Source organism: Nelusetta ayraudi, unplaced genomic scaffold (assembly GCF_046127955.1).
Source record: "Nelusetta ayraudi isolate G7.1 ecotype Tasmania unplaced genomic scaffold, CSIRO-AGI_Nayr_v1 ptg000015l, whole genome shotgun sequence".
Classification (NCBI taxonomy): Eukaryota; Metazoa; Chordata; class Actinopteri; order Tetraodontiformes; family Monacanthidae; genus Nelusetta; species Nelusetta ayraudi.
In genome coordinates, this window is record NW_027466065.1 from 210,653 (window position 1) to 234,567 (window position 23,915).

Sequence of the window (23,915 nt, forward strand, 5' to 3'; positions counted from 1 at the left end):
TTTCGTAAAGGTTTCAACTGTCCCGGGAAATATTTGAGTTGGACGGAATGGAACAAAAACGCCCAGAACTTCGGGATGGCCATTTTCCCCACGACTCCTGAAAGCACCACCCAGCACAGTTTGGACGGCCAGGCGGTGGAGGCACTGACGGAATCCAGAAGTTTACCTGAGCCAAGTTCACATACCGTGAAGGCGGAGGAGTAGGAGTAGGAGGAGGAGTACCGGCGTCGTTACTTCTAGACAAGGTGGGTTGACAGTAAGTAGAGTCGGCTGGAAAGATAAACATCTCTCTTTTTTTTTCTTCGCTCGTCTCCAGTTTGACTGGCGGCGTTCGGCGCTTGACAGGAAAGCGGAAGTGACTAGCTTAGCAACTAGCAGCGCAATAGCTTGACTGAACGTGCCGTCCCAGGAGGGGGACTTTCTGCAAGTTCTAATACAATGTAAGAAAAACTCGACTGTACTGTAAGGAAACAAGTTTTGGTTTCGTTTACCAAACTTTTTTCTTTCACTTCCACATCCTGTATCCCGGACCTAACTGCCGTAAAACTTGAGTGTCGTCGTGGGGGGGGGCTATTTGTTCAAGCGCACTTGCTTCTTGCCCCTCAGTCAGCGCTAACGTCACTTGTTTGTCAAGTGACTGTCGTTAAACAGTTGCTTGGCGCTATCGTCAGCGCAGCAGTTGGGTTGTTGTTGTTGTTGTTGTTGTCGTCATTTGCACCGTTGAAACGTTACAGCGAAACTATTTTATTTTATGTTGCCTACAGTGGCGAGTGGCGACAAACCGCCGTTGTACAGAATGTCGAAAGCGCTTCTCTGAAATGAAAGGTCGCGCCACAAAGTTCGCTGTCTTCTGTGTAGAGTCTATCGAAAAACACCATAGAGATCAACAGGTGTAGTGAATGAAATGTGAAGGTCAGGCGCTGTGCGCTCAAAAAGTAGTCGGTTCGGGCTAAAAGTGTGGAAAACGTGCGCGTCTGAAGGTGAAAGGACATCAATGAGGGGGAGGGGGGACGTGAAGGTAGCATAATAATGAGGCCGTCGGCCCTAACTGAATGAACAACACGTCAGATCTGGAGGAACAGGTTTGGGTAGAGGAACGAGAAATGTGCCTTTCCTGAAGGAATTGAGTCACACTGTCGCGTTTTAGTGGAGGGAAGAAGGTAAAACATGAGCAGGTACGTGCGTATGTTGTTTTTTTTCTGCCCCCTTCCTTGTTCGGTTTTCTCTGCTTTTAGGTTCTTCTCTGATTTGGGCAGGTGCAGTGTTGTTATTAAGGTCTGGAGAAAGAGTTCACTCTGTTGTTATGTAACTATTGACTGGAGAAGCTCAGCGAACTGGGAAGTGTCGCTCTTGTGAATCAAGTGTATTCTCCTCGTCATTTAGTCACAGGCATAAATCCATACGCGAGCAATGCAGATGCCACTGTCAGCGACTGTCACTGCTATTGATTTCCTTGTCTCGCTGACATGTTTTATGTGCGACTGTTGTGGTGAGTGTGAATTATTTCTGCTGCAGCCCTCGCAAGTAGTAAATTCACATCCATATAGTCTGGCCATTTCCCCCCACTAAATCATTCGAAGGAAAGGCAGTCAAACTCCGGCACTCCTGGTCCAAATAGACTTAATATTAAGTCCTCCCACATGTCTGCCAAGTTGACTTATTCCCTCGGGATGTTGGGTTTTCTCCACCAGGAAGGAGTTCAGCAGTTTTGTTTTAATTCTAGAAAAACAAGAATGTGCCACTTGAACTTTAAAGGGACGGAGGTTGATGGGGGATGTTAGAGGGTATTAAGCAGAGCTTCCTGAAGGGTGGCGTTTTGTTCACGGTCAACAAGTCCTGTCCTTGATAGCTCAGTCTCTCTACAACACGGAAAAACAAACTTAAGCCTCCGCTTATAGCGATATTGATCTTAAAGGCTGCCGTCCTCCCGCTCCTCTCCCCTCCCAGCGCTCGCTGTGAATGTGGACCGCACAAACTTCACTCCATGTGAAAATCTGATTTCTTTACGGAATGCATTTCTAGCGTACAAACTGTGGCGCTGCGATCCTGATGGCGCCTCAAAACGGATTATGCGGAAAGAAAGGAGAGGGTGCATCCAGCATACGGTCCTGTAAGTGTGTGGACAAGATTGCCTCTTAAAAGCCTATTGCGCTTACTTTGTCTCCTCCTTGGACCCGCTCGTTAAGTCTTGGCACTGTCGCTTTGCTGTGTTGGCGCTTCAGAAGTGAAGAATCTAACAGCACCAAAAAAAAAAAAAAAATGTTCCTTCTTCAACCAAACCACAATCATGCGCTGCTGCAGACTCAGCAGCACCACTTTGTCTCGTATTCACCCTGATGCCACAACTGTGTAAGACTATGAAGAGTAGTTGTTAATTTTCAGTGAGCTCTGCTGTGTTGTTTAGTCACGTGGAATTAACTTTGTTAACATTGTGTTTCTTCTGTTTTGTTTTTTTTGTTTTTTTTTTAAACAAAAACAGTCAAAACATATTTCACAGATAGCATCTCTCGCAGAGGATTTGCTAAAACCTTGAATGTGCTTCCAGGCAAACCGGCTGTGAAAAATAATCTCTATGAGCCATTTATGAAAATATTAATTGGATGGACGCACACACTTGCTGGTGTGAGTCTCCAGCCCATGATGATGCTTGAATTCTAATTGCGTTAGTATAACTTTGGTTGGCAAACCCTCTAAAAGTCAACGTTTAACCTTGCAAGTTCTCTCGGCAACAATCATCCCAAAACTTTTGTTTGAAAAAGTCATCTGGCCTTTAAAAATAAATAAATAATTCAATTAAATGTGCTGCTAATAGAGGTCTGATCCCTGTTGTGGTAAAAATAAATAATAATAAAAAATAATCCTTGCATAACAGCTCTTTTTCGAGGCGGTTGCAGTTCATTTTACTCTCATAAAACAGTAAAGTCACATGAGAGTTGCACAACGGTGTTGTTGCACTGCACAGGCAGCAGAGCACAAATGGAAATGTCAACACTTTTTTTCTTTATTGTCAGTCAGCTTTCAACATTCATTTTCACGGCGTCTTCGTTCACATCGTAACTCTCTCTCTCTCTCTCTCCTGCCATTGCATTTGTTAAACGGATCATTTTTACGATTGTGAACTTCAGCCATGCTTTCCATTTCTTCCCTTCCAGCCCCCACGGCCCCCCCCCCCACCCTGAGCTGGACGTCTGTGTCCGTAATTTGTTTGCTTTTTTCCAGCATCAGCATGCACCCTGCCGGACACACAGCCAAGTCTTGCACAAACAGGGAAGAGCTCTTGGCAGCGTTGCAGATGGTTTCCTTCATCACCGAAATATATTTTGACCTCCAAGTCTGTTGTGTTTGTGCTGACACTGCTGGAATTCTGTTGTTTGTTTGTTTGTTTGTTTGTTTGTTTAACTTGGAGGCGGAGATGAAGCTAATTTGTTCATATTTTGCACCTCCCTCTTCTTTTCTCTCCATTTCTAAATGGCTCGGACGAATGTTGAAGCTCGGGCCGTGCGTCGCCCATTGCACACCTCAGATGGAGCTTCTTTGTTGCAGCTCGGTTAATTAGGGAGCGTTGAAAGGGGGATGTTTTTCAGAGGAGATAAGAAATGCGACGGAGAATCCGATCAGTTTTAGCGGCGCTACCCCAGTTTAACGTGCGCGCTGCCGAGGTGGAGGCACATCGCCGCCGCCTCCTCCCTTTCATCGGCAGCTTTTATTTGGTTGCCGCGTGCACTTCATCTCGGGGAATGTGGCGCTTCACTCCCACTTTTCTCAGCGTGGAGTTGCAGAACAAAGCGCTGGGACTTGGTGCGCGCACTTCAAAGGCGAACCCGTCCGTGTGCTACCTTTGCTTCTCAGAACAGGCAGGAGTGACGCACTGCTATCTTTCCAATTTCCGTTTCTTCTTTAAAAAAAAATATATATATACATATATAAAAGTTGAATTGTTTGTCGTCTCGGGGACCAAGTGAAGTTCAACTCGATGGTTGCGCACGACATTTCTTTTCAAGAGGTGTCGTTCCTCTTAAACGACTTCCTCCATCCGGGAGCTTCGTTAGTCATTCTGTGACCGCGGTCCGATGGCAATCTATGGGGAAACACCAGCGAGATCCTGAGCGTCGGATCCGTTTTGATACTGCAGATATTTCTGATGCTCCCTCACCTCTGGACTCTCTCACCTCAGGCCGCAGAATATCGAGCTCGGGGCTGCGGGGGGAGCCTCCAAACAGGACAGCAGCAACATGGCAGAGATGACTGTGGAAGAGATGACCATGAGGGCCAACCAAGTGACAGATGAGGTACACCAGTCACACACACACTCACACACACTCACACACTCTTTTCCACAGGTAAGCTCACGATTTAGCGTATCTCCACACCCGTTTTCTTATTTTCCTGGACAGAACTTCAAATATTTCCTTCAAGACGCGCCATCGCAAATCATTTGGACGCCACAGACCTCCAGCGGCACCTCGCCCGCACTTGCCCGGTTAAAAGTTCCCGCCAGCCGTGTTCACCGAATCCCATTTTGTCGCTGAGATCAGCGGCTTTGGTTTGTGCAGGGCGTAGCGGGCAGCTTTCCACGCATGTCTTTGAAATCTGCAGGGAGCAACTGTTTGATATTGAAAGTGAGGACTCCAGGGCGGAGCGCCCCTTGAATTTATGACCACAAACGACCGAGATGCGAATGCGAGCCGTCCACAGATAAGCAGTCGGGGCAGGACGAGGCACGCGAGAAATGTCAAACTGCAGTCGCGGAGACAAAACTGGGCCAGAGGAGGCAAGAATGCAGAAACCTCCATTAAACGGATCCATTATTTAAATATGTTTTTAATGTCCTCTCAGTTATCACAATGACAACGATATCATCGCAGCAGTCTAAATTTAACGACAAAACTGCTGGAAATCACAATGTTTAACTCCATTGCAAAAGCATCTCTGAGGGGGGGGGCATATTTCTGCTTCCAATCCCGCGGCTGCTTTGGGAGCGGCCGGCGGGTTGATAAGTATATCCATTAACACTCAGAGTTGATTACTAAGCTCGGCCCTAATAGGAAGCATGCGAGGCGTTACGCCTAATTTAGCCTGATGGCTCTGACAGTGTGAATGTTGTCAGCGATATCTGAGCGTTTTATCATCTGGGAGATAATTGTTTCACCGCCACGCCGGGCCGTCGTGTGATTTAGCCACCTGATTCAGATGAAGACTCGTCAGCCCACTGTGGCCGACTCCTTTTGTCTGATTTCAACTCCACTCGCTGCGGTGTGTGTGTGTGTGTGTGTGTGTGTGTGTGTGTGTGTGTGTGTGTGTGTGTGTGTGTGTGTGTGTGTGTGTGTGTGTGTGTGTGTGTGTGTGTGTGTGTGTGTGTGTGTGTGTGTGTGTGTGTGTGTGATTCCTGACTTCTAACTCACCCTGCAATTTTCTCTCCTTCCTCTTCTTCTCTTTTCTTCCCTGTACTGCTGCTGCCTGACAGCTAGTAGAGGAAATGAGGCATTGCCTCTTAATGCTGCCTGCCTGTCCTAACTGGCCAGGTAAGAGCTGTGTCTGCTGGCGTCTTGCTGTTGCCGTTCTAGAGGCTCGTAGCTCTCCTCCATAATTACAGTCAAGTGATTTATACACTCAAGTCGATACATTTTGCTCCCTGATCACGTCAGAATCTTTTATTTTGTTTTGTTCCAAATCTTGCTTTCTGGTGTTCCGAGTCCCGCTTTCACGTGTGTATTTATCTAAATTCAGTATTGCACTGAAAAGGAAATTGGATTAAATCCCAACACTTTAATTGAAGATATTTTTGTGTTGATTATTTTAAATCAAGGTGAATGAGACGCAGGTTAGATTGCCTTGCACATTCTGTGCATTTTCTGACATTTGGTTAAACGTCATCGAGACTCTGAAACAACACCTCAAATCAAACTGTTTGTGTCTCTACCCACTGCCCCAGATTTCTCAGATGTAATTGGATAAGGCTTCAATTTCAAAGGGCCATTGTGTCAGAATTCACAAACCCACAAATGGACCCGAGGCCCGCCTGCTGAATATCACAGTGGCCGTGAGGCTCGCAGGAAATCTAAAAAGCACCTAATAGAACGCTGGCGCGGCCGTTTGTTCCGCTGCTAATGTCGAGCCCACAGAGTGAGCGGCCGACGCAGTAATCCAGCTTTATAGAGAGAGAGAGAGAGAGAGTGCCTCGCTCCTTGCTGATCTATTGATGCTGCAACTCCATGAGATGCATGGCGGCACACTTCCTTCATTGCTCGCACAGAGAGGGTATTTGACTGAGCCCTTAAAAGGGTTGGGGTTGGTTTTTAAGAAAAGAACGGCTCACCGGTTACCAACCTGAGCCCCGGGTGGCAGCACTGTGTGAACAGATTGTAGCTTGAACACAACTTAGCGCAGGTAAGGCGGTTCTCTGCAAATTGTTGTGTTTTGCGCGTGCAAAAATTCCATATTTTGTGGTAGAAGGAGGTGCATTTTATTTTTCCATTTATTTCTTTCCCGTTCCATTTGATGCCAGGAGGTCCCTTTGCAAATGTTACACATTGGGCCTTTGAATGGCAGTGTACTGGAACCTGCACACACCTCCTCTAATTGTGTTTGCGTCCAAGTCCTGACAAACGGCGGATAAAAATACCACACCACTGTCATTATCTCCAACATTTGTCGCAGCACCCCAATCTGCGAAATTTGGCCAAGACGCCGGCTTTTTGTGCTTAATTGGCCAAGTTCAAGGAATTTTTTCAAAATTTATTTATTTATTATTTATTTATTTTTGCCTGTGTGTGTGTGTGTGTGTGTGTGTGTGTGTGTGTGTGTGTGTGTGTGTGTGTGTGTGTGTGTGTGTGTGTGTGTGTGTGTCCACCCAAGTGATGTTCTGGCGACGCCAACAGAAACATGGCCGAGCTCGACATGTCGCCCGCCAACTCGAGGTTTGTCGTTCCTCTCAAACCCACTGATGAACGCGTTCAGAGCAAACGGCGGCGGCAAGACGGCAGGCGAGGGGGGAAGGGGAGGAGGAGGAGGAGGAAGAGGAGGTGGTGTTGGAGTCGGCTCCCAACTCTACCGGATAGCAGTTCATTAGCCGGCGGCGCTAGCGGCCGAGTTGCGGCCCAAGTTGCTCGGAGGCTCGGCGTCCCCTGGCACGAGCTCTCCTCCGAGCAGCCGCTGCTATTAATAGAGACACAAAGGCAGTTTACTCACCTGAACTGACCACATTCCTGCCGACCCACGGCGTTTTTGCCCGTTCCTTCCTGCATGCAAGTGCTCGTGTGTGTGTGTGTGTGTCACTTGATCTGCCAGCTGAATGTCTGGGTTTTTTTTTTTTTGGTTTTTTTTTTGTTTTGTTTTTTTTTTCCTTTTATTCTGTAATTGCATATTGTTCATGGCCACTAAAATGAATTATAACCCTTTAGAAAATAATGTGTCTACAATTTTCTTTTCTTTTTTTTTAATTAAAACAATGAAAAACTGGTCAAATTTCCATCAGTCTGAATCACAGTCGGCTTATCACACACAATAATTAAATAACTCTTGTTTGATCGAGAAAAATAATATGTTTTAATGATTTATGATTGTTTTGGGTTTTTTTCCGCATTATTGAGAAACAACAATAGTGATGATTTACATGAGCATGTTTTTATTTTAATTTTCTGACGAGCAGTGGGATGATCTGGTCATTTTATTTGCGTGTGAAACTGTGTTTTATCAGACTGTCTCCAGCTACTCTATGAATATTAATGAGGTTCCCTCCCTCCTCATATTTGTCTTATCAAATGTCTCCGTCCATTTTCTTTATCCCTCTTATCTCACTCGTTCCTCTGTTGACTCCGTCTTAATTCTGTGTTTTCTTCTCTGTGTTTTCTTCCGTCTGTCACTGAGAAATAAACCGCGTTTCTCTTTTGATGATAATTGGCCCTTTATTTTAATTTTTCAAGTTGTCTGAATTTGTTCAAATAAAATATGACTGTAAAAAAAAAATGTAACATTTTTATTTTTCTAAAATCTTGTTCGGTGACTTAAAAGAAATGTCTATTTTCTTTTTTTTTTTGGAATGTCCCGACCGTTTTCACCAATTCTCTGCTTTCAGGTAAGAAACTCTTTTGCACTCGTTTTACTCACTTGCGACTCCTTCTTTCTTTTTCTTTTTTTTTGCTCCACAGTCACTGGAAAGCACGCGGAGGATGCTGCAGTTGGCAGAGGAGGTGAGAATCGTCGTCACCGACGCACACACAAAAAAAAGCAGCGCAAAATGTCTGATCTTACTCTCGGAAACAGGAAGCGGCTCGGCGCTGGATTTTAATTGGTCCGCACTTGGACCCAGATTAGTGAGACGGTCTCTCTTTGCAGAATGATCTCGGAGGTTTGACGCACAGGCTTAGAATTTACTCAGAAATTAAGTCGCCTTTGAGTGTTTGAAATTAGATTATTGGAAGATTTTGATATTAAAGGAGAGCCAACATTACAAACCCCTGATCCAATCAAACCATCGAACTGAAGCCGTCGTTTAAGCCGCTAAGGGCATCTTTTATTTTATAAGCTTCTCTCTTAAACCGTTTTGGGGGGGATTTTATTTATTTGCATCTGTTCATTCACTTTTTATTTTTCTTCATGAACGCGGAGCTCTTGCTACTCCAGGAGCCAATAAATCCACTCGTCTGTTAACGGCGATGGAGTCGCTGGTTCTTAATTGCTCCATCTTGTGTGCTTGCAGAGCAGACAGACTGGCGTCAACACCATGGTGATGCTGGACCAGCAAGGAGGTACGTACAGTTTAACAATCAGCACTGCGCTTCCTTCTAGCCGCTCAATGTCAGTCTGCTCTTCTGTCTTTATGTCGTCCTCTGTTGCTTCTTAAATGCACAAACCAGGGCTTGAGATGTGAGGCTTTGTGTTTGTCAGATTGTTTGGTTTGTTTTGCTCTCTAGTTTGTCTAATACGAATGAATGAATGCATGACATGAACAGTACAGATTTTAACTTTTGTAGACCATCCTGCCAGCCTCGCCAGCCAATTTTGGGGAATTGCGCTGGGAGTTGAGACTCACCACATGCCTTCTTTCATTATTTTGTCTATATTAACCTCAAAGTAATCATTATTACTCTAATAATGAAGCCTTCTGTCTCCTCTCTCGCTCTGGCTCCACATTAATATGTATCTTTGCGGACCCGCACAGAATGTACCACTTCATTAGCGAGTGGAGGCCTCCGACTGCGAGCCTTTAATTTCAGTGTTTCCCAGCGGCTAAGCCTCCGGGGAGGTTTTGAACCCGCCGTGATAACGTACAAGAAAACTCATATGTCTGCGCTGTTGCCGGCCGTGTTATTGTCCTCCTGCTCGTCTCTGTAATCTGAGGAGACGTAAAGAAATTATTTGATTTCATTTTCTTCCACTTCCTCCTTGGTTCCACCACACGACGCTATTACTTTTCCTTCTCCTCTATTTGATCGTTGTCCACTTCCTGCTGCGGTTCCCTTTGTTCTTCACTCTCACATCAGTCTTTTTTTTTTTTTGGCCTCCTTCTCTTTCTTCAGGCCTCGTTGTGTTCACTTCCCGTTTTTCTTGGTGAGCTGATGCGGATTTCGGCGGCTCCGTTTGCTCCACAGGTTTCGGTCGCATCCTTCTACGCTACTTTTCTTTTTCTTCATTTGTTTCTTTTCAGTGCGTTTTCCCGCGTCCTTTTCTTTTGTCAGCCAATTTCTCTCCAAAATTTTTTCTCTTGGAGGCTCTCTGCGGCTCCTCCTGCCAAGCCTTGCCGCTCTAGAGAAACCCAGCTCACTGCCTCGCAGGTTTTCTTCAGCGCAATCTCCTCAGTTCGTCTGTCATTCACCTTCCAGAGATCCTTGAGCCGTTTGTCTCCCTGCTGGAGCTGTCGCAGCAACTCCTTCACCCTCCCGTGGAGTTTATTTTGCAGCTTGGATGGTTTTCGTTCGTGCAAGTTCTCTTTGCCGACATCAGCTTCCACCCAACGCTTCTTTTCTCTTCTTCGGTTGCCATCTTCCGTTTTTATAAAACTCTCCAACCGTGTCCACACGCTGCATGTGCAGCTGAGAAGTTCTGCGGCCCGATCCCAGACTTCACGCCGTATTAAAGGCTGCAGGACGACTGAACCCAGCACAGCAGCCGGGATTAAAAGTCCACCAATCCATATTTCAAATGCAAATTCCTCTATTATTAATATTTGTGTTGACTTATTTTTCGCAGCAGCCCAGATATTGACCCACTTTGCGAGTTTGCACATATACTGGATTTAATTTAAACTGCTGAAAGAAGTGGATGACTGCAGGGCAATAAACAAAATGAAATTACCAGCCAACCAAATTCCTGGAAAATTTATGTAGCAGGAAAGAAGAGACTGACACATTGAGGTCTGTGTGTGTCTGTGTGTGTGTCTGTGTGTGCGTGTCTCTGTGTGTGTTACAGAGCAGCTGAAGCGTGCGGACGAAGGCATGGACCAGATCAACAAGGACATGAGACAGGCGGAGAAGAACCTGACCGATCTGTCCAAGTGTTGCGGCCTGTGCGTCTGCCCCTGTGACAGGTACAGGCCACCGCTCCAAGTCGCTGATCACCACCTGGTTACTGCCGTCTGTTTGGCAGGAACCTCAACCTCACAGCACCGACCGAGAGTGCTGAAAGTTTTTGGAGAAGGATTTTTTTTTCTCTCTTTTTTTTTAATAAAGAAATGTGCGATTCAGTCAGACTTGAACTCTTGTGCACGAACATGAGAATTAACAAAAACAGGAGAAAAACCAGCAGAGCCAGAGAGAGGGTTTGCTGCTGCACAATGTAGCGCTAAAAGTCAGTTTAGCTAATTGTCCACTTTTCAGCGTCTACCTCTTCAACCTCGGTCCACTAGGTGGCGCTCCGCGGCCCATTGGTTAGCAGTTGTGCTCGGCAAATAACGCGACGTGGAAGCGGAGTGTTGTTTTGCGTTGTGGCGTCACGTTGTGTCTCTAAACTCTCCCCTCCGATGCTTTCGCGCTGGAGAGGAGGAGTCTTTCATTACCAGGCCATCGGGTGAGTCGTTTCTCCAGCTCTCGCGCAGCACTGAACGGCTGCGGGTGAAGTGTGAACCTGTGTCACGCTTGGGTGTTTGCTCTCTTTTTTCTCTCTCTCTCTCTCTCTATTTTGACATGTGGTGACTTTGCCGTTTTCCTTTCGCCGCCTGCAGAGTGATGTCGATCGAGAACGACTCCAAGTACAAGCGCACCTGGGGCATCGGCGGAGGAGAGGAAGACGCCGGCAGCAAAGTCGTGTCCAGGCAGCCGTCGGCCGTTCGAAACGGCCAGGCGGCCCGAGTGGACGCCCCGCCCCCCTCCGGCCCCTACGTCAAGAGGTGAGAGGCTCCTTCCTGCTTGTCTGCTTCACTCTCAGAGCTTTTGACCGTGGAGAGCCGGCGTGGGCAAGCTACAGCCCGGGGCCCGTTTAGCGGCCCGTTAAGCTTTTTAATCCGGCCCCACGAACTTGAAGAAATTCTATTAATAGTCGATAAGTCATAAAATAGCTGTATTGCATTAATTTTTTCCAGTGTTTTCAGAGTCATTTCAATAAAGAGCTAAATACCAGGGGGCTTCACAGACTAATGGCTGCGTTTCCATGACAGTTTTTATTTCAAAATAAAAGCGATATTTCTAAAAAATTTCGACAAAGTACAATTGCGATTTGCAGGTGTTTCCACTGAATGGTGGGAAGCACACAAGCCGGAATTCTCTTAAAATCTCGTCCAGCAAGATTTTACGTTTGCTTTTGTTTGTAGTAGTGATTTACTACTACTACTACTTTGTTCATTCTCAATAGACATTAAACAAAAAGCCCTGCTGTGGGAAACCCGCAGCGTAATAGAGACCCACTAATCGCCCACTTTTCTCTCTTCTTTGCGCGTGCGTGCGTGCAGAATCACCAACGACGCCCGCGAGGATGAGATGGAGGAGAACCTGGAGGCGGTGGGCAGCGTCCTGGGCAACCTGAAGAGCATGGCCGTGGACATGGGCACCGAGATCGACAAGCAGAACAAACACATCGACAGCATCACGGCCAAGGTACCAGCGCCTCGTTCCACCTCCACCGTGCCGCCTTCCAACGGCGCCGTTCGAGTTGGTGTTTAACAGCCTGATCCACCGCGCTCACGATTGAGTGCGGGGGGGGGATTTAAAGTGTTTCCTTTCAACGGCGGCGGCGTAAACACGAGGACGCCGCGGGGGAACCTGGCGACGGCGAGTGCAATTAGCACGTCGTTAGAAGCGAAGGCGCCCTGCGGGGATTTGCGTGTAAACAAACGGGGGCGTCGGTCAATTGGTGCACTCGCTGACTAACCAACACTTTTTTAACCCCGTCGTCGTTTCCACCTTTAAAACTCCAGTGTGTAAAATTTGGCTTGATTTATAATTTCTATATTAGTTAAAAAAAAATAAAAAAAATAAAAACTTAACATCCTGCCCATTAATAGATTAATCAAAGTGTATACTAGTGACACAGTGAAAATGATATGTTTCTCCTACCATTACAGTGGTTCCGTACAAGTATGTACGTAGAGCAGTAAGGGTGCGGCTCCTAGTTAGCTGCCATCTCGCACCGCCATTTAATAAGCAAGCCATCTTGCAGTGCCCGAAATATAAACCGTGCTGTCCGGTCGGCTTCCTGAAAGATTTCACACTCTGGACCTTTAATCAGTGTTGTTGTACCGAACCTCAACAGTCAGATTGGATGCATTTTCAGATCTTTCGACTTATCGCTCATCCAGCCCCTCAAAGTAGATAAATAAATCACTTGCAGTGTGTATTGGAACTGACGCTTCAGCGAACCGTGAAGGGAACAGAGAGCAGAACCAAAAGAACCAAGGAGACGGTTGCTGTCGCCGACCAGGGAGGAAGTGAGAACAGTGTGTTCCTGCAGGCGCTTCCTCCAAAGCCTTTCTATCGTTAGAGAAGACCGCTGCTGCAAAACGAAGCAGGGATGAAATGTTTGAATGCGTTCACTGGCATCTCATCACCTTTGTTTTTTGTTGTTTTTTTCCCCCGTCCTCCCCCTGCAGGCGGAGAGCAACAAAGCTCGCATCGACGAGGCCAACCAGAGAGCCACCAAGCTCATCCAGTAGTCCGGCAAGCTCCATCCTCCTCCTGGCCTGCTTTTTGGTTGTTTTTTTTTTCGTTTTTTTTTCGTTTTTTTAAAACCCATCACCCCCCCCATGCACCTCCCTGACCCCTCCCACAGCCTCTGTCACCACACCCATCCACTCCTCTCCCTGCACACAGGCAGCAATCCGGTCCAGAGAAAATGAAAAATCAACCGCGAGTTCCCACCGGACGAACGATGTGTTTGTTCCTCCACTCAGTTTGGCCCCTTGAAATTACACTGGACTTGCAAAAAGGCAGGATGGGCGTCGCCGAGAGGGCACGAGCGAGCGACACCAAAAAAAAAAAAAAAAAAATGCACACGCAACCAGTCGTGTTGTATCGCAGCTCAACAGTCGCAGGAAGGGAAGTCGAACAGATCAGCTTCCTGTCTTCCGTCTGCTGTTTTTCAACAGAGTTCAAAGCTATGGCATCTCTCTCATTGTGTGAGCGTGTGTGTGTGATTAAGGTTGCGAACATCTCTACACACACGGTCCTCCACCTCCCCTCCCCCCACCGTCTGCTGGGCCTTGTCTTATTGCTGCGATTGATCACAGTCGAACCCTGTAATGAACTTTATTGTAACATGTACGATGATTAGGAGCTGTGCTTATTTAATTGCTCTCTATTCAGCAGGAAAGTTTTTTATTTTTTTTTCCCCCTTCGTTCTTGTTTTCGTCTGTAAACGTTGCACTCACGTCGCTTGCGCCATTTCAAGTGTAGAAGCTATTTAATTTAATAAAAGAAAGAGAAAAAAAAATCAATCGGATGTCGCGCCGTCGGCCAACACGTGGATGCTGGAGTCCCGAGCGCTCGTTTCTATCACTGCTCCCCCCCCCCCCTCCCAAACGAGGGAAAAAAAACAATTGTGTGAGTCCAGTTGTGGCTGTCTTGGCATTAGTTGAAGTCGTTGGCATCTAGTTTGGCTTGTGAAGACACTGAATGTGGGGAGACTCAGTCGCTCGGCCCATCGAGGATCAGCTGCTGTACTTTGCCTTCGACTTTCTTGTTGGTTTGTTTTTGTTTTTTTCCGCGCTCACTGCAGCGTCGGTGTAAATACTGAGTCATTCTGTCACTGTGCATTGTTGCCTGTAAGCATCCTTCATCCACTTCTACCTTTCTGTTCCTGCTGCTGCTGCTGCTGCTGCTGCTCATCAGGATCTATGACGGCTCGACGTGACGTTTCTGCCACCGACGTCTTGCTGATGAATTCCGCCTCAAACACAGTGCGTGCGTGTGTGTGCGTGTGTGTGGATACACCTGCCTGGTTTGGCTAATATTGTCATTTTTGGCACGTCAGGAGTCCCTGCAGTATAAAAAAAAGAAAACAACCGAGAAGCTTAAAGATGAAAGTCAATTGGCCTTAAAAAAAAATATTTAACTAATTTATATTTGGGGAATTTGATTGCAGCCCAGCCGTTATTGATGATCTTGCAGTTGTGTTATAACAACCGCTTTGTTTTTTTTTCTTTGTTTTTTTTCCTAGTCGCTTTTTTTTCTTGTCGTTTTTTTTTTTCTAACCACAAGCAGCTCTCCTGGCACGTCTACTGTTAATGGCCAGTTTCTCTCACGGCGGAGCCTCAGAGAAAAACCACCAGGCCTGATGGCGCTTTGTTTGGTGCGAGTGCGTCGCCAGCCCGAGGAATTACTGCTGGCAGCGAGATGCAAACGCCCTACACGGAGGGCGAGCGGCGTTCCGGGGGCCCCCGAGTGGTAGGAGCGCAGCGCGGCCTGGCGGGGGAGCCGTCCACCGGGGCGGGGGGCCCCGCTGCGGACGGTTGGCCGCCGATGAAGCGGGATATCTGCGGTCGCCATCTTCTGGCTCTAATTTGTTTCGCAGGGGAAAATAGACGGCGATGTGTGATTTTGCCGCCGAGTTGAAGATTGGACTGAACTAACTGTTGTTCGGGTTTTTTTTGTTTGTTGGTGGTGTTGCTGCTGCTGCTGCTGCTGCTGCTGCTTGTGAGTGGTCGTCCTCGGCCCCGAAGCTCATCAGCGCAGCTCTAATTAGTCTAACCTTTGGCCGTCGTCGCCTCCCCGGGGGGGCTGTTTGTTCAGTTGATTCACCAACAGCCACCGCAATATAAATCCCACCGTTTGACCCTTTTTTTTTTTTTTTTTTCTCCTTGGTGAATGTTTGTATGCAGCTAGTCAGTTATCTGAAATGAGCTCGTTGACTGTACAACAAAGAAACAAAGCAAAAAAAAAAAAAAAGAATGCCCTCTGTTTTCACACCTGCCTCTGGGAAATTGTACTCAATAAATCTCTGTTGAAATGAACCTGGCGCACCCTCGTTTGTGAAGCGCCTTGATTTCATGTGTCGACTCTCAACCCTTTACTGCCCCCCTGTCTCAGCTACAACGAGAGAATAATGAAATGGCACTTGCTCCCCTAGTGATGTGCCAGCTTTACATCAATGATTCAAACGGCAAATTAAGAGACATGTTTTTGTAGATGTCGGTTCAGTACTGAGGGTGAGGTTAGGTGTTACAGAGGTACAGTGAGGGTGAGTGTTTAGTGGTGACAAGAGTAGGGTTGGCGTTGGGGTTAGAGAAAGTAAACAAAAAACAAAAAAAACAAGTTTAATTTTAGGAGTTTATTTTAAAGTTTATTCTCTCAAAATGTAGTAGTCTCGTCAATATCTGGTTTGTGCTATGTTACACACCAAGAGAGTACAAAATGCAGATTCTGAACCAACAGAACAAATGGAGGAATACATTAGAAGTGAGCAAAGGCGACACAGTGGCCGAATATGTAGAAATTCTAGATGCAGCAAGCCAAAAAGAAGACCTTGTGGCTCTTTCTGTGAAACTCAATGTGGGTATATAGGTCCGCGCACTGGGACTAGGAGTGATGAGGTTGTGGCGGAGTGATATGAGTGCACCTGAAAAGTATCCTGAGGGCTGACCCCTCAATGCCAATATATAAACCCTAAAAAAAAAAATACATAATGATAAATTGATAAGGATTCAAAATTGGATACCACGATTAAATCTGACGCATAGTTTCAGAGTTAAAACTTTTGTTTTGTTTTTAAGCCTATGGCAGTGATTTTGAACTGGTCGCAACTTGGTTCAAAATGTTGAATTATAAATGATAAACAGAACGGGTTCATTCTAAATTCTGTTAACTAAAAACTTTGAACTAATTCATGTAGAACGTGAACTTTCCCAACACTGCCAATCTGGATGGCCAATTAAAAAAAAAGAGTCAGTTTGTGACAATCAAAGTTGTTCTCCTTGTCCTTCTTAGGGGGACGGTGGTCGAGGGCAGGGTGTGAGCTCGGCCCTAACCCTCCGAGGAGCCCCCAGACGGCCTTCTGCATGGCTCGGCTGCTGCGCTGAAGCTCTTCCTGGAATGGAGAGACGAGGGCCAATCGGGACAACGAGGTAACGTAAACAAACGAGTTGCCGATGTTTCACCGCAGGAAGCGTCAGTCTTCCGTTTGAAGGGCGAAAAAAAAAAAGAAATCAACACGTTTTTAGGCAAACAACTGGGTATGAATGATATTAATGATCCCCGGAGGCGGAGTCTTCTCTCCGGCTCGACACCCAGGCTGAAGGGAAGCGTTGGACAGCCGCGTGTTAACGCCAGCCGTGACCTTGGCTGATGACTTTGAGGCGGCGAGGCGTCGGGGGCTCGGCGCATGAAATATGTATGACCTGTGACTGCCGCCTCGTTTCGCATCGGGTCAAAGGATTACACGTCCGGAAAGCCGGGGGGAGCGAGGCGCTCGCTTCGTCTTTGCGCTGGAACAAATATTCACTGCCGTCTCCAAGAGTGAGAGAGATGAAAGGAGAGAGAGAGAAAGAGAGAGAGAGAGAGAGAGAGAGAGAGAGAGAGAGAGAGAAAGAAGTTGAGCCTAATTATCTGCAGAGTGAAGCAGTCGTGTTTCATACTTTTGACCGCTGACTATTTGGGGGTGGGGGGGAATCAATAGTACTCTAAATACTCAGGGGTTCCCAAACTTCACCACGCCATGGCCGCCCAAATAGCATTAGCATCTAGCCGTAAAGATGGCCATTTTTCTGTATGGCTGTAAAACGATACTAAATGTATGCTTCTTGTTTGCTTGGCTAGGTTGGGGTTAGGGTATGCATTGATTATGGGGTTGGCGGTATGGGTTAGTTTCCAGGCTGGGGATTGGGTTTAGGGTTGGGTTTATGTCAGGATTTGGCATTGTACCACTTCGTCTCATGCTAAACCGCAGTGGGACGGCTGTTTCAGTAAATTTCGGGCTGATCAAAGTATTTGGTGTTTGTCGAATCTCAACCTCTCTGCTGCCCTTTCTCCAACACATTGATACTCTGACTGACTGGCAAACAACAGTCAAAAAGACATGTTTTTGTAGACGTTGGTCCAGTAATGAAGGTTGGGTTAGGTGTTACAGTGTAGAGTTTAGGGGTGACAAGAGTAGGGTTGGCGTTGGGGTTAGAGAGAGAACCAGCCCAAAAAAAACAACAAAAAAAACAACACAAATACACAAGTGTTTAGTTTCAGGAGTTTATTTGAAAGTTTATTATCTCAAAATGTAGTTGATATTTCTCATCAATGTCTGTTTTGTATTATTTTACACAGCTAGAGAGTAGAAAATGCAGATTATAAACCCACTGAACAGATGGATCTGGTCGGAGGAATCGGTGGAGGAATAAATTAAAAGTGAGCACAAGGGCGACACAGTGGCCGGATATGATGGAGAAATTCTAGATGTGGCGACCCTCCCCCCCCACCCCAAAAAAAAGAAAAAAGAAAAAAAATACACGTGGTGTCACTCCAACCATTTCAATGTGCACACTGGACCATTTTTCCGTTTTTGTCCGTTTATCTGTGAATCTCGATTATCACGATGTCATCAAATGTCTCAGCTGTCTCTCCAGTTGACGGCCGCGGTCGGTGGCGAGCCGGCCGAGGGAGAGCGAGGGGAGACCGCCCAGGTGAGGAAATCAAACCTCACGCACGGCGTCTCCTGAAATGCATTTACAGATTCTAGGTCTCAGGTCGGTTGCGTCTCGTTAAATTAAACAGACCGGAGGCACACAGTCTCCCTTTCTGCTCTGTGCACAATCGCATGAGAGCCACGAGGCCTCGGCGTCTCTCCGCTGCTGTTGGACTCCGCCGCTGAAAGGCAGATTATCAATTAATCTGGGGCTGTTGTCTTCGCCGGCAATTTGGGTTAAATCCCAACGCGTGTAACAACAAAACTGCACATAAACGTCAGCCAAAAGGTCTAAAGGTCCCGTTAGGTGCCCTCTTTTTTGCATTAGAAAATACTGATAGAAAATCATCCAAGTGAAAATTTAAAAATCCTCAAAATTTGTTTTTGTTAATAAATTTTCATTAAAGCAAAAAAATGCCCCCCCCTGCCCAAAACCTGTAAATTTTAAACTGTTGTCAGCAGCCGGCCGCCTCAGCTAATGAATCTACATTTTTTCCACCAGAAGAAACAGGTTGTGCCTCGGCTCCAACGCTGAACACGGCGTCCTCATAATGAGGCGGCGCCCATTATTATTAATCCTGATCCACTGCGGCCTTTTCACTGCAAAATCTGCTCGCCTCTGCAACTCTCGTGAAGAATCCTAATGCGTCCGCGTGCGGGCAGGCAGGCAGGCAGGCAGGCAGGCAGGCAGGCGTGTGTACGTGCGTGCGTGAGTGCATGTGCGGCGTCGCTGCAAGCCGAAGTCCGAGACAAAGTAAGGCGGGCAGGTGGGAGTCGGTCTGGGCCGGAGGTTTCGGAGAATATCACAACAATATAGCACCATGTCGACCAAACACAAAGCATCCCCAACATGCATCCGCAAGATATAGAAGCTATGCGTCATGTTGTCGCCTAGATATGCAGTATAGGAGTGAGTATATTTCAAGTCGTCAGATATGCTAATCGTAACCACAAGAAGTGACCGCCGCGTCGCGACAGTCCAAACCCGTCGCAGTGCATAGAGCATTTTGGTTCGCGTGCCTGCGTTTCAACACTTTGCACCCCCGACTTCACAAACGCACCTGCGAAGCCTCGTGAAGCTCCTGCAAACCCACACAGCACAGTATTACAGTTCCCGGCCACCGGATAAGGCAGATTAACAGCAGAACTGCGGCGGCGGCGGCGCTAGTTTACGGGCCTCGGACGGACAAATCCAAGCATGCCGGACTGAGCAACGCAAAAACAAAAAGTAGGATAAAAACAAGGTTGTACAACATTCTTTGGTTGAGTGTGAACGAGCATTCCTGTGCTTTAATTCAACTCTTTGTTTAAAAAAAAAAAAAAAAAAAAGACCAAAAAAGTGGCAGTTTAGCTCAAGTACAGGCGAAACAGTGACAGCTTCAACCTAAACTACAATATTTCTGCTAATCTTTGCAAAATAAGATATGTATATTTATAAAAAGAAACCAGGAGGAAAAAAAAAATCCAGTGATTCCAAAAAAATAAACTGAAATAAAATCACACTCTGATTGTACACGTACACCACCAGCTCATCCCCTTCACTTCTTCTTGGCGAAGCGGCTGAACTTCTTCTCCTTGTCCTTTTTAGCGGACGGCGGTTCGGGGACGGTGGAAGAGGGCAGGGTGTGAGCTCTGGCCCCCGAGGGCCCCGCAGCTGCCTCCGCCGCAGGGCTCCGGACGGCCTTCTCCATGGCTTGGCTCCAGCGCTGAAGCTCCTCCTGGAATGGACACGCAAGGGCCAATGAGGACATGAAATATGTATGACCTGGTACCGTCCGTCCGTCCGGAACGCGGGGGTGGGGTGGGGGGGCCGGTAGGGAAGTTCCGACAACGGCACTCACCTCGTCTTTGCACTGGAACAAGTATTCACTGCCGTCTCCCAGACTGAGAGAGAAGAAAGGGGAGAGACAAGTTGAGCCTAATTATGTGCACACAGAAGCAGTCATGTGTGTTACTTTCTACCACCGACTATATGGGAAAGTAGAAAACATGAATAGAGTTGGGATTGGGGTTGGGGTTGTAGTCAGGGTTTTAGTTGGGGTTGGGTTAGGTTTGGGATTGAGGTTGGGGTTATGCTCGGGTTAGGTTTGGGATTGATGTTGGGGTTAGGCTTGGGTTAGGTTTGGGATTGATGTTGGGATTAGGTTTGGGATTGATGTTGGGATTAGGCTTGGGTTAGGTTTGGGATTGATGTTGGGGTTAGGCTTGGGTTAGGTTTGGGATTGATGTTGGGGTTAGGCTTGGGTTAGGTTTGGGATTGATGTTTGGATTAGGCTTGGGTTAGGTTTGGGATTGATGTTGGGGTTAGGCTTGGGTTAGGTTTGGGATTGATGTTGGGGTTAGGCTTGGGTTAGGTTTGGGATTGAGGTTGGGGTTAAATTTGGGTTAGGTTTGGGATTGATGTTTGGATTAGGCTTGGGTTAGGTTTGGGATTGATGTTGGGGTTAGGCTTGGGTTAGGTTTGGGATTGATGTTGGGGTTAGGCTTGGGTTAGGTTTGGGATTGATGTTGGGGTTAGGCTTGGGTTAGGTTTGGGATTGAGGTTGGGATTAGGGTTTGGGTTGGGATTAAGGTTGCAAATCAGAGTGGCAGCCCCTCACCGTAGCTTGGAGACGTGCTTCTTCTTCTTGTAGTTGGTGAGGACCTCCCAGGTGGCGCCGGCCAGGGACAGAGGGTCCTCGCCGTGGTACGTCACGCCATGGCCGAAACTCTTGGCGTCCTTGTAGGCCGAGAGCTGACCGGGCTTCAGCACGCAGTACAGGCTGTTCCACGACCTGAGAGCAGGAAGCAGTCAAAGGTCAACTCTGAGGGACGCTTGGGTTGGGGGGAACAGTTGAGGAACTGAGGAACTAAATTAACTTGTGGTCCTAAACTGTAAAGGCTAAACTATGATCCGAGGTAGCGAGCTGAGCTACGACGTGTCTGTTTAATCTACCTGTTGGATGCTTTCTTCCCAGAACCCTCCAGGTCGTGTTTACGTCCCAGTGTGCCCTCCTGCAGCACCGTCTGGGTTCGGAGCGGCTCCACGGGCATCGTGGCCGCTTTCTCTGCCTCCTTGGGCAGCGGCAGCGGCGCCGTCGAGTCCAGCGCCGACTCCGACTCCAGGGAGCCGCTCCCCCTCATTTCCGACTGGGTGGGGAGTGTGGAGTCAGCAACGCTGCCTTCCTGCAGACCCGTGCTGGGCCCCACGGCACCGGAACCAGACTGGAGGGAGGAAAGACGGACAGAAAAACTGCACATTTAGCCCTCTGTTTGCAGCCTCCAGCTCAAGACTTCTTTGACCTTCTGCGTGCTTTGAAAGGCGTCAGAAACAGAAAGGTCGGCTCTGAGGATAGCAGCCAACATCTGGCGGGTAGTGTTTGGGAGCCCCTTGTGACATCACAGAGGGTTGATCTCCAGAACTGTGTGCGTTTTAGCGCTGGTCTTCTCGCGCTAACATGTACTAGAGTTAGTCAGTGAGTTCTGAAGCGTAGAAGACGAGGGTTTTCTCTTTAATGGCAGGTTGTTGCAGGAAGACGAGGTGAAAACACAGAAGCAGAGTCGGATACTGACCAGAGTTTGTTTCTCCACGGTGTACAGCTGCGACGACTCCTCCACAAAGCCTGTGTCTTCTCTCCTGCAGCAGAGGGCACAGAGGTCGACTTCAGAGAGGAGCTGTGTGTGTGTGTGTGTGTGTGTGTGTGTGTGTGTGTGTGCGCGCTGATAGATCTGCGTGGCGATAAGATTCGCACTGTTCTGTATTATTTCCTGTTTTTAACCATAAAATGAGAAAACGCGGCCCAGAGACTTTTTGACCTTCTTCTTCTTCTTCTTCTTCTTCTTCTTCTTCTGCTGCTGTGTGCTGTGTGTTTCGGATCTCATGGTGTGAAGTCACAAGGCCGCACCGGTCAAACAAAGCGCCTGCGGCTGCATCCTACCTGCTGTCCGAGCGCTGCTCCTTGATGAGCTGCTCCATGTCCTGCTGCTGCGACCTCAGATCCATCAACTCCATCTGAGGAAGGAAACAAAACAAACAAGCCGGAGGTCAAGCCCCGATCTTCCCGACCTTCTGCCGTCACCCGGCTAGCAACGTGCTCGGCTAACGGGGGGGCCCCCGGTACCGTGGTGAGGCGCTCCAGCGCTGAGAAGCGCTCCTCCCAGGCGGCGGTGGACTTCTCGAAGGCCTCGTGTCTCTTCAGCAGCTTCTCCACCTCGTCCACGGTGAGGCCCAGGTCCCTGCTGGTGACGTAGGGCTCCTGGGCCACCAGCCAGGCCTCGGCCACCGAGGCGTCGCGGGCAAACTGGCACACCTCCAGCACTGGAGGCACAAATAGACGTTAGCGCCGCTCCTTTGTGGTCATACAGGATGTTTATGAGCTTTAATTTAAAGTAGTTTAGTTTAAACGTTCTACAGCTATATGTATATACATACATATGTGTATATATATATATATATATATATATATATATATAGGTACATACATATGTACGTACATACATACATACATATATACATATATACATATGTTCTATTAAAATATTTTTAATAAATTAAATTAATATCTAAAGATATGATCATATATTGTATGTATTCCTGTAATAAATGTTGCAATGTTGAATTCAACGAGTTGTCATCATACGAGATAATAACTGAAACAACAAACTATAAATAGCTAAACTAAACAAGCAAACAAAAAAACTGCACTTTCCACTTCTTTCTGCTTTCTAGAGGAATTCAACCAGCCACTTTTTTTTTTTTAAGGAGGTATTGTGTAATGGTGTAACAGTAAATATAAAAGTCTGAAGACAAACAGTTTTAGAAAGTATTGTTTTTTTCGCCTTCTTTTTCGCCGTCTTTTTTTTTTTATTTTTCACCTGCGGTGTTTTGGGCTTTTTTTTTCCCTTACTGCCTGCCTCTCCTCTTCCACAAGAAATGGATTGTCTAAAAATGTTTTCTCCTGTCTGTTAGTCACGCGGCCAAGCTACACGCCGGCTAACTGCTGCGTTTGTTCCCATTGGCTGGAAGGTGAACTCACGGAGCCGCAGCCAGTCCCATCTGTCGTCCCACTTGAACATCATCTCCTTCCTCTTCTCGCTCAGCTGCAGCAGCTTCTCCTTGATCTGGCCCAAAAAAATGAAAAGAAGAAAAATGCAATCAGCGCTCATATGAAACCACTCCGGTCCGGAGACGGGCCGCCGTCATCAGCCGAGGATTAGCATCGTTAGCGCAGGTTGGAATCCAGGCTGCCGGGGGTCAATGGCTCATTTGAATTCTTTTTGGCTTTCCCAGTTTTTCTAATTAGTGTTTTCAATCCGCGGTCGTCCCCCCACCCCCCTCAACCAAATGGGGGTGGATGAGTGGATTTTTTTTTTTTTTTACCCCTTTTGTGGCATTTCAATTGGTTCCATTATAGCAGGAAGGAGAATTATCATCACTCCCAGAAAAGCAATTAAAACCTAATGAAAGCGGCGGTCGGAGCTCCTACCTCAGCAGAGTCCCGGTGTTTGCGCGTCAGCAGCGTTCGGCCCAGCTCGGTGCAGTCGGTGAAATTGGCCTGGCGGGCCTCGATCTCGGAGCGGATCCCCTGGTGGTACTTCTGCAGCAGCTCCACCGAGGAGACGTCCCTGGAAGCAACGGGGGAAAAAGGTCCGCACGGTGTCATAAGAGCTTCCGTTTTGAAAGGAAATGCCGGTAGTGGGATGATTGGGGAAAAGCAACATTTTGAATTTAATAGCGTCAATATTTTAATAGTGCACCGAGACATACTTTTTAATTTCACGATGAAAAAAAAAAACGTTTTTTGATGGTTAATTCAGCCCTAAAAAAAACAAACTATTAAGTCAAATTACTTTCATTAATTTTGTGTCCCCTCAGAAATGTAGAAATTTCAGGTAAGCAGGAA

At 47.2% G+C, this 23,915-nt stretch overlaps 2 protein-coding genes and 1 long non-coding RNA gene across 9 annotated transcripts in view; 2 read left to right on the top strand and 1 right to left on the bottom strand.

The window, feature by feature from the left end:
* The first annotated feature begins 85 nt into the window (after positions 1–85).
* Positions 86–14,607, top strand: snap23.1 (synaptosome associated protein 23.1). 4 transcript variants are annotated; one of them, XM_076023157.1, is made up of 8 exons: positions 86–245; positions 4,175–4,289; positions 8,148–8,189; positions 8,699–8,747; positions 10,408–10,525; positions 11,159–11,323; positions 11,882–12,026; positions 13,019–14,607. In XM_076023157.1, the coding sequence occupies exons 2-8, from the start codon at positions 4,233–4,235 to the stop codon at positions 13,079–13,081; spliced, it is 639 nt and encodes a 212-aa protein (XP_075879272.1). In that variant the 5' UTR covers positions 86–245; positions 4,175–4,232; the 3' UTR covers positions 13,082–14,607. The 4 variants fall into 4 exon arrangements, with proteins under 4 accessions (XP_075879272.1, XP_075879273.1, XP_075879271.1 ...); XM_076023158.1 differs by having other exon boundaries at positions 97–256; XM_076023156.1 differs by lacking the exon at positions 86–245 and adding an exon at positions 290–440.
* Positions 14,608–16,696: 2,089 nt separating this feature from the next.
* On the top strand, positions 16,697–21,092 carry LOC142886197 (uncharacterized). Its single transcript, XR_012926391.1, has 4 exons — positions 16,697–16,877; positions 16,923–18,031; positions 19,622–19,834; positions 20,991–21,092. It is a non-coding gene; the product is annotated as an uncharacterized LOC142886197 (long non-coding RNA).
* The window catches only part of sptb (spectrin, beta, erythrocytic), a 38,449-nt gene continuing 32,120 nt past the window's right edge, over positions 17,587–23,915 (bottom strand). For 2 of the 4 annotated variants that reach the window (XM_076023151.1, XM_076023152.1), the window contains 3 exons: positions 23,499–23,637; positions 23,049–23,133; positions 21,904–22,330 (listed from right to left, as the gene is read on the bottom strand). In XM_076023151.1, coding sequence (XP_075879266.1) covers positions 21,921–22,330; positions 23,049–23,133; positions 23,499–23,637 — 634 coding nt within the window. In that variant the 3' untranslated portion in view covers positions 21,904–21,920. Of the gene's footprint in view, positions 19,752–19,874; positions 19,918–20,633; positions 20,808–20,968; positions 21,238–21,585; positions 21,650–21,903; positions 22,331–23,048; positions 23,134–23,498; positions 23,638–23,915 lie in introns of those variants that run through there. The other 2 variants (XM_076023154.1, XM_076023153.1) reach the window with 2 other exon arrangements.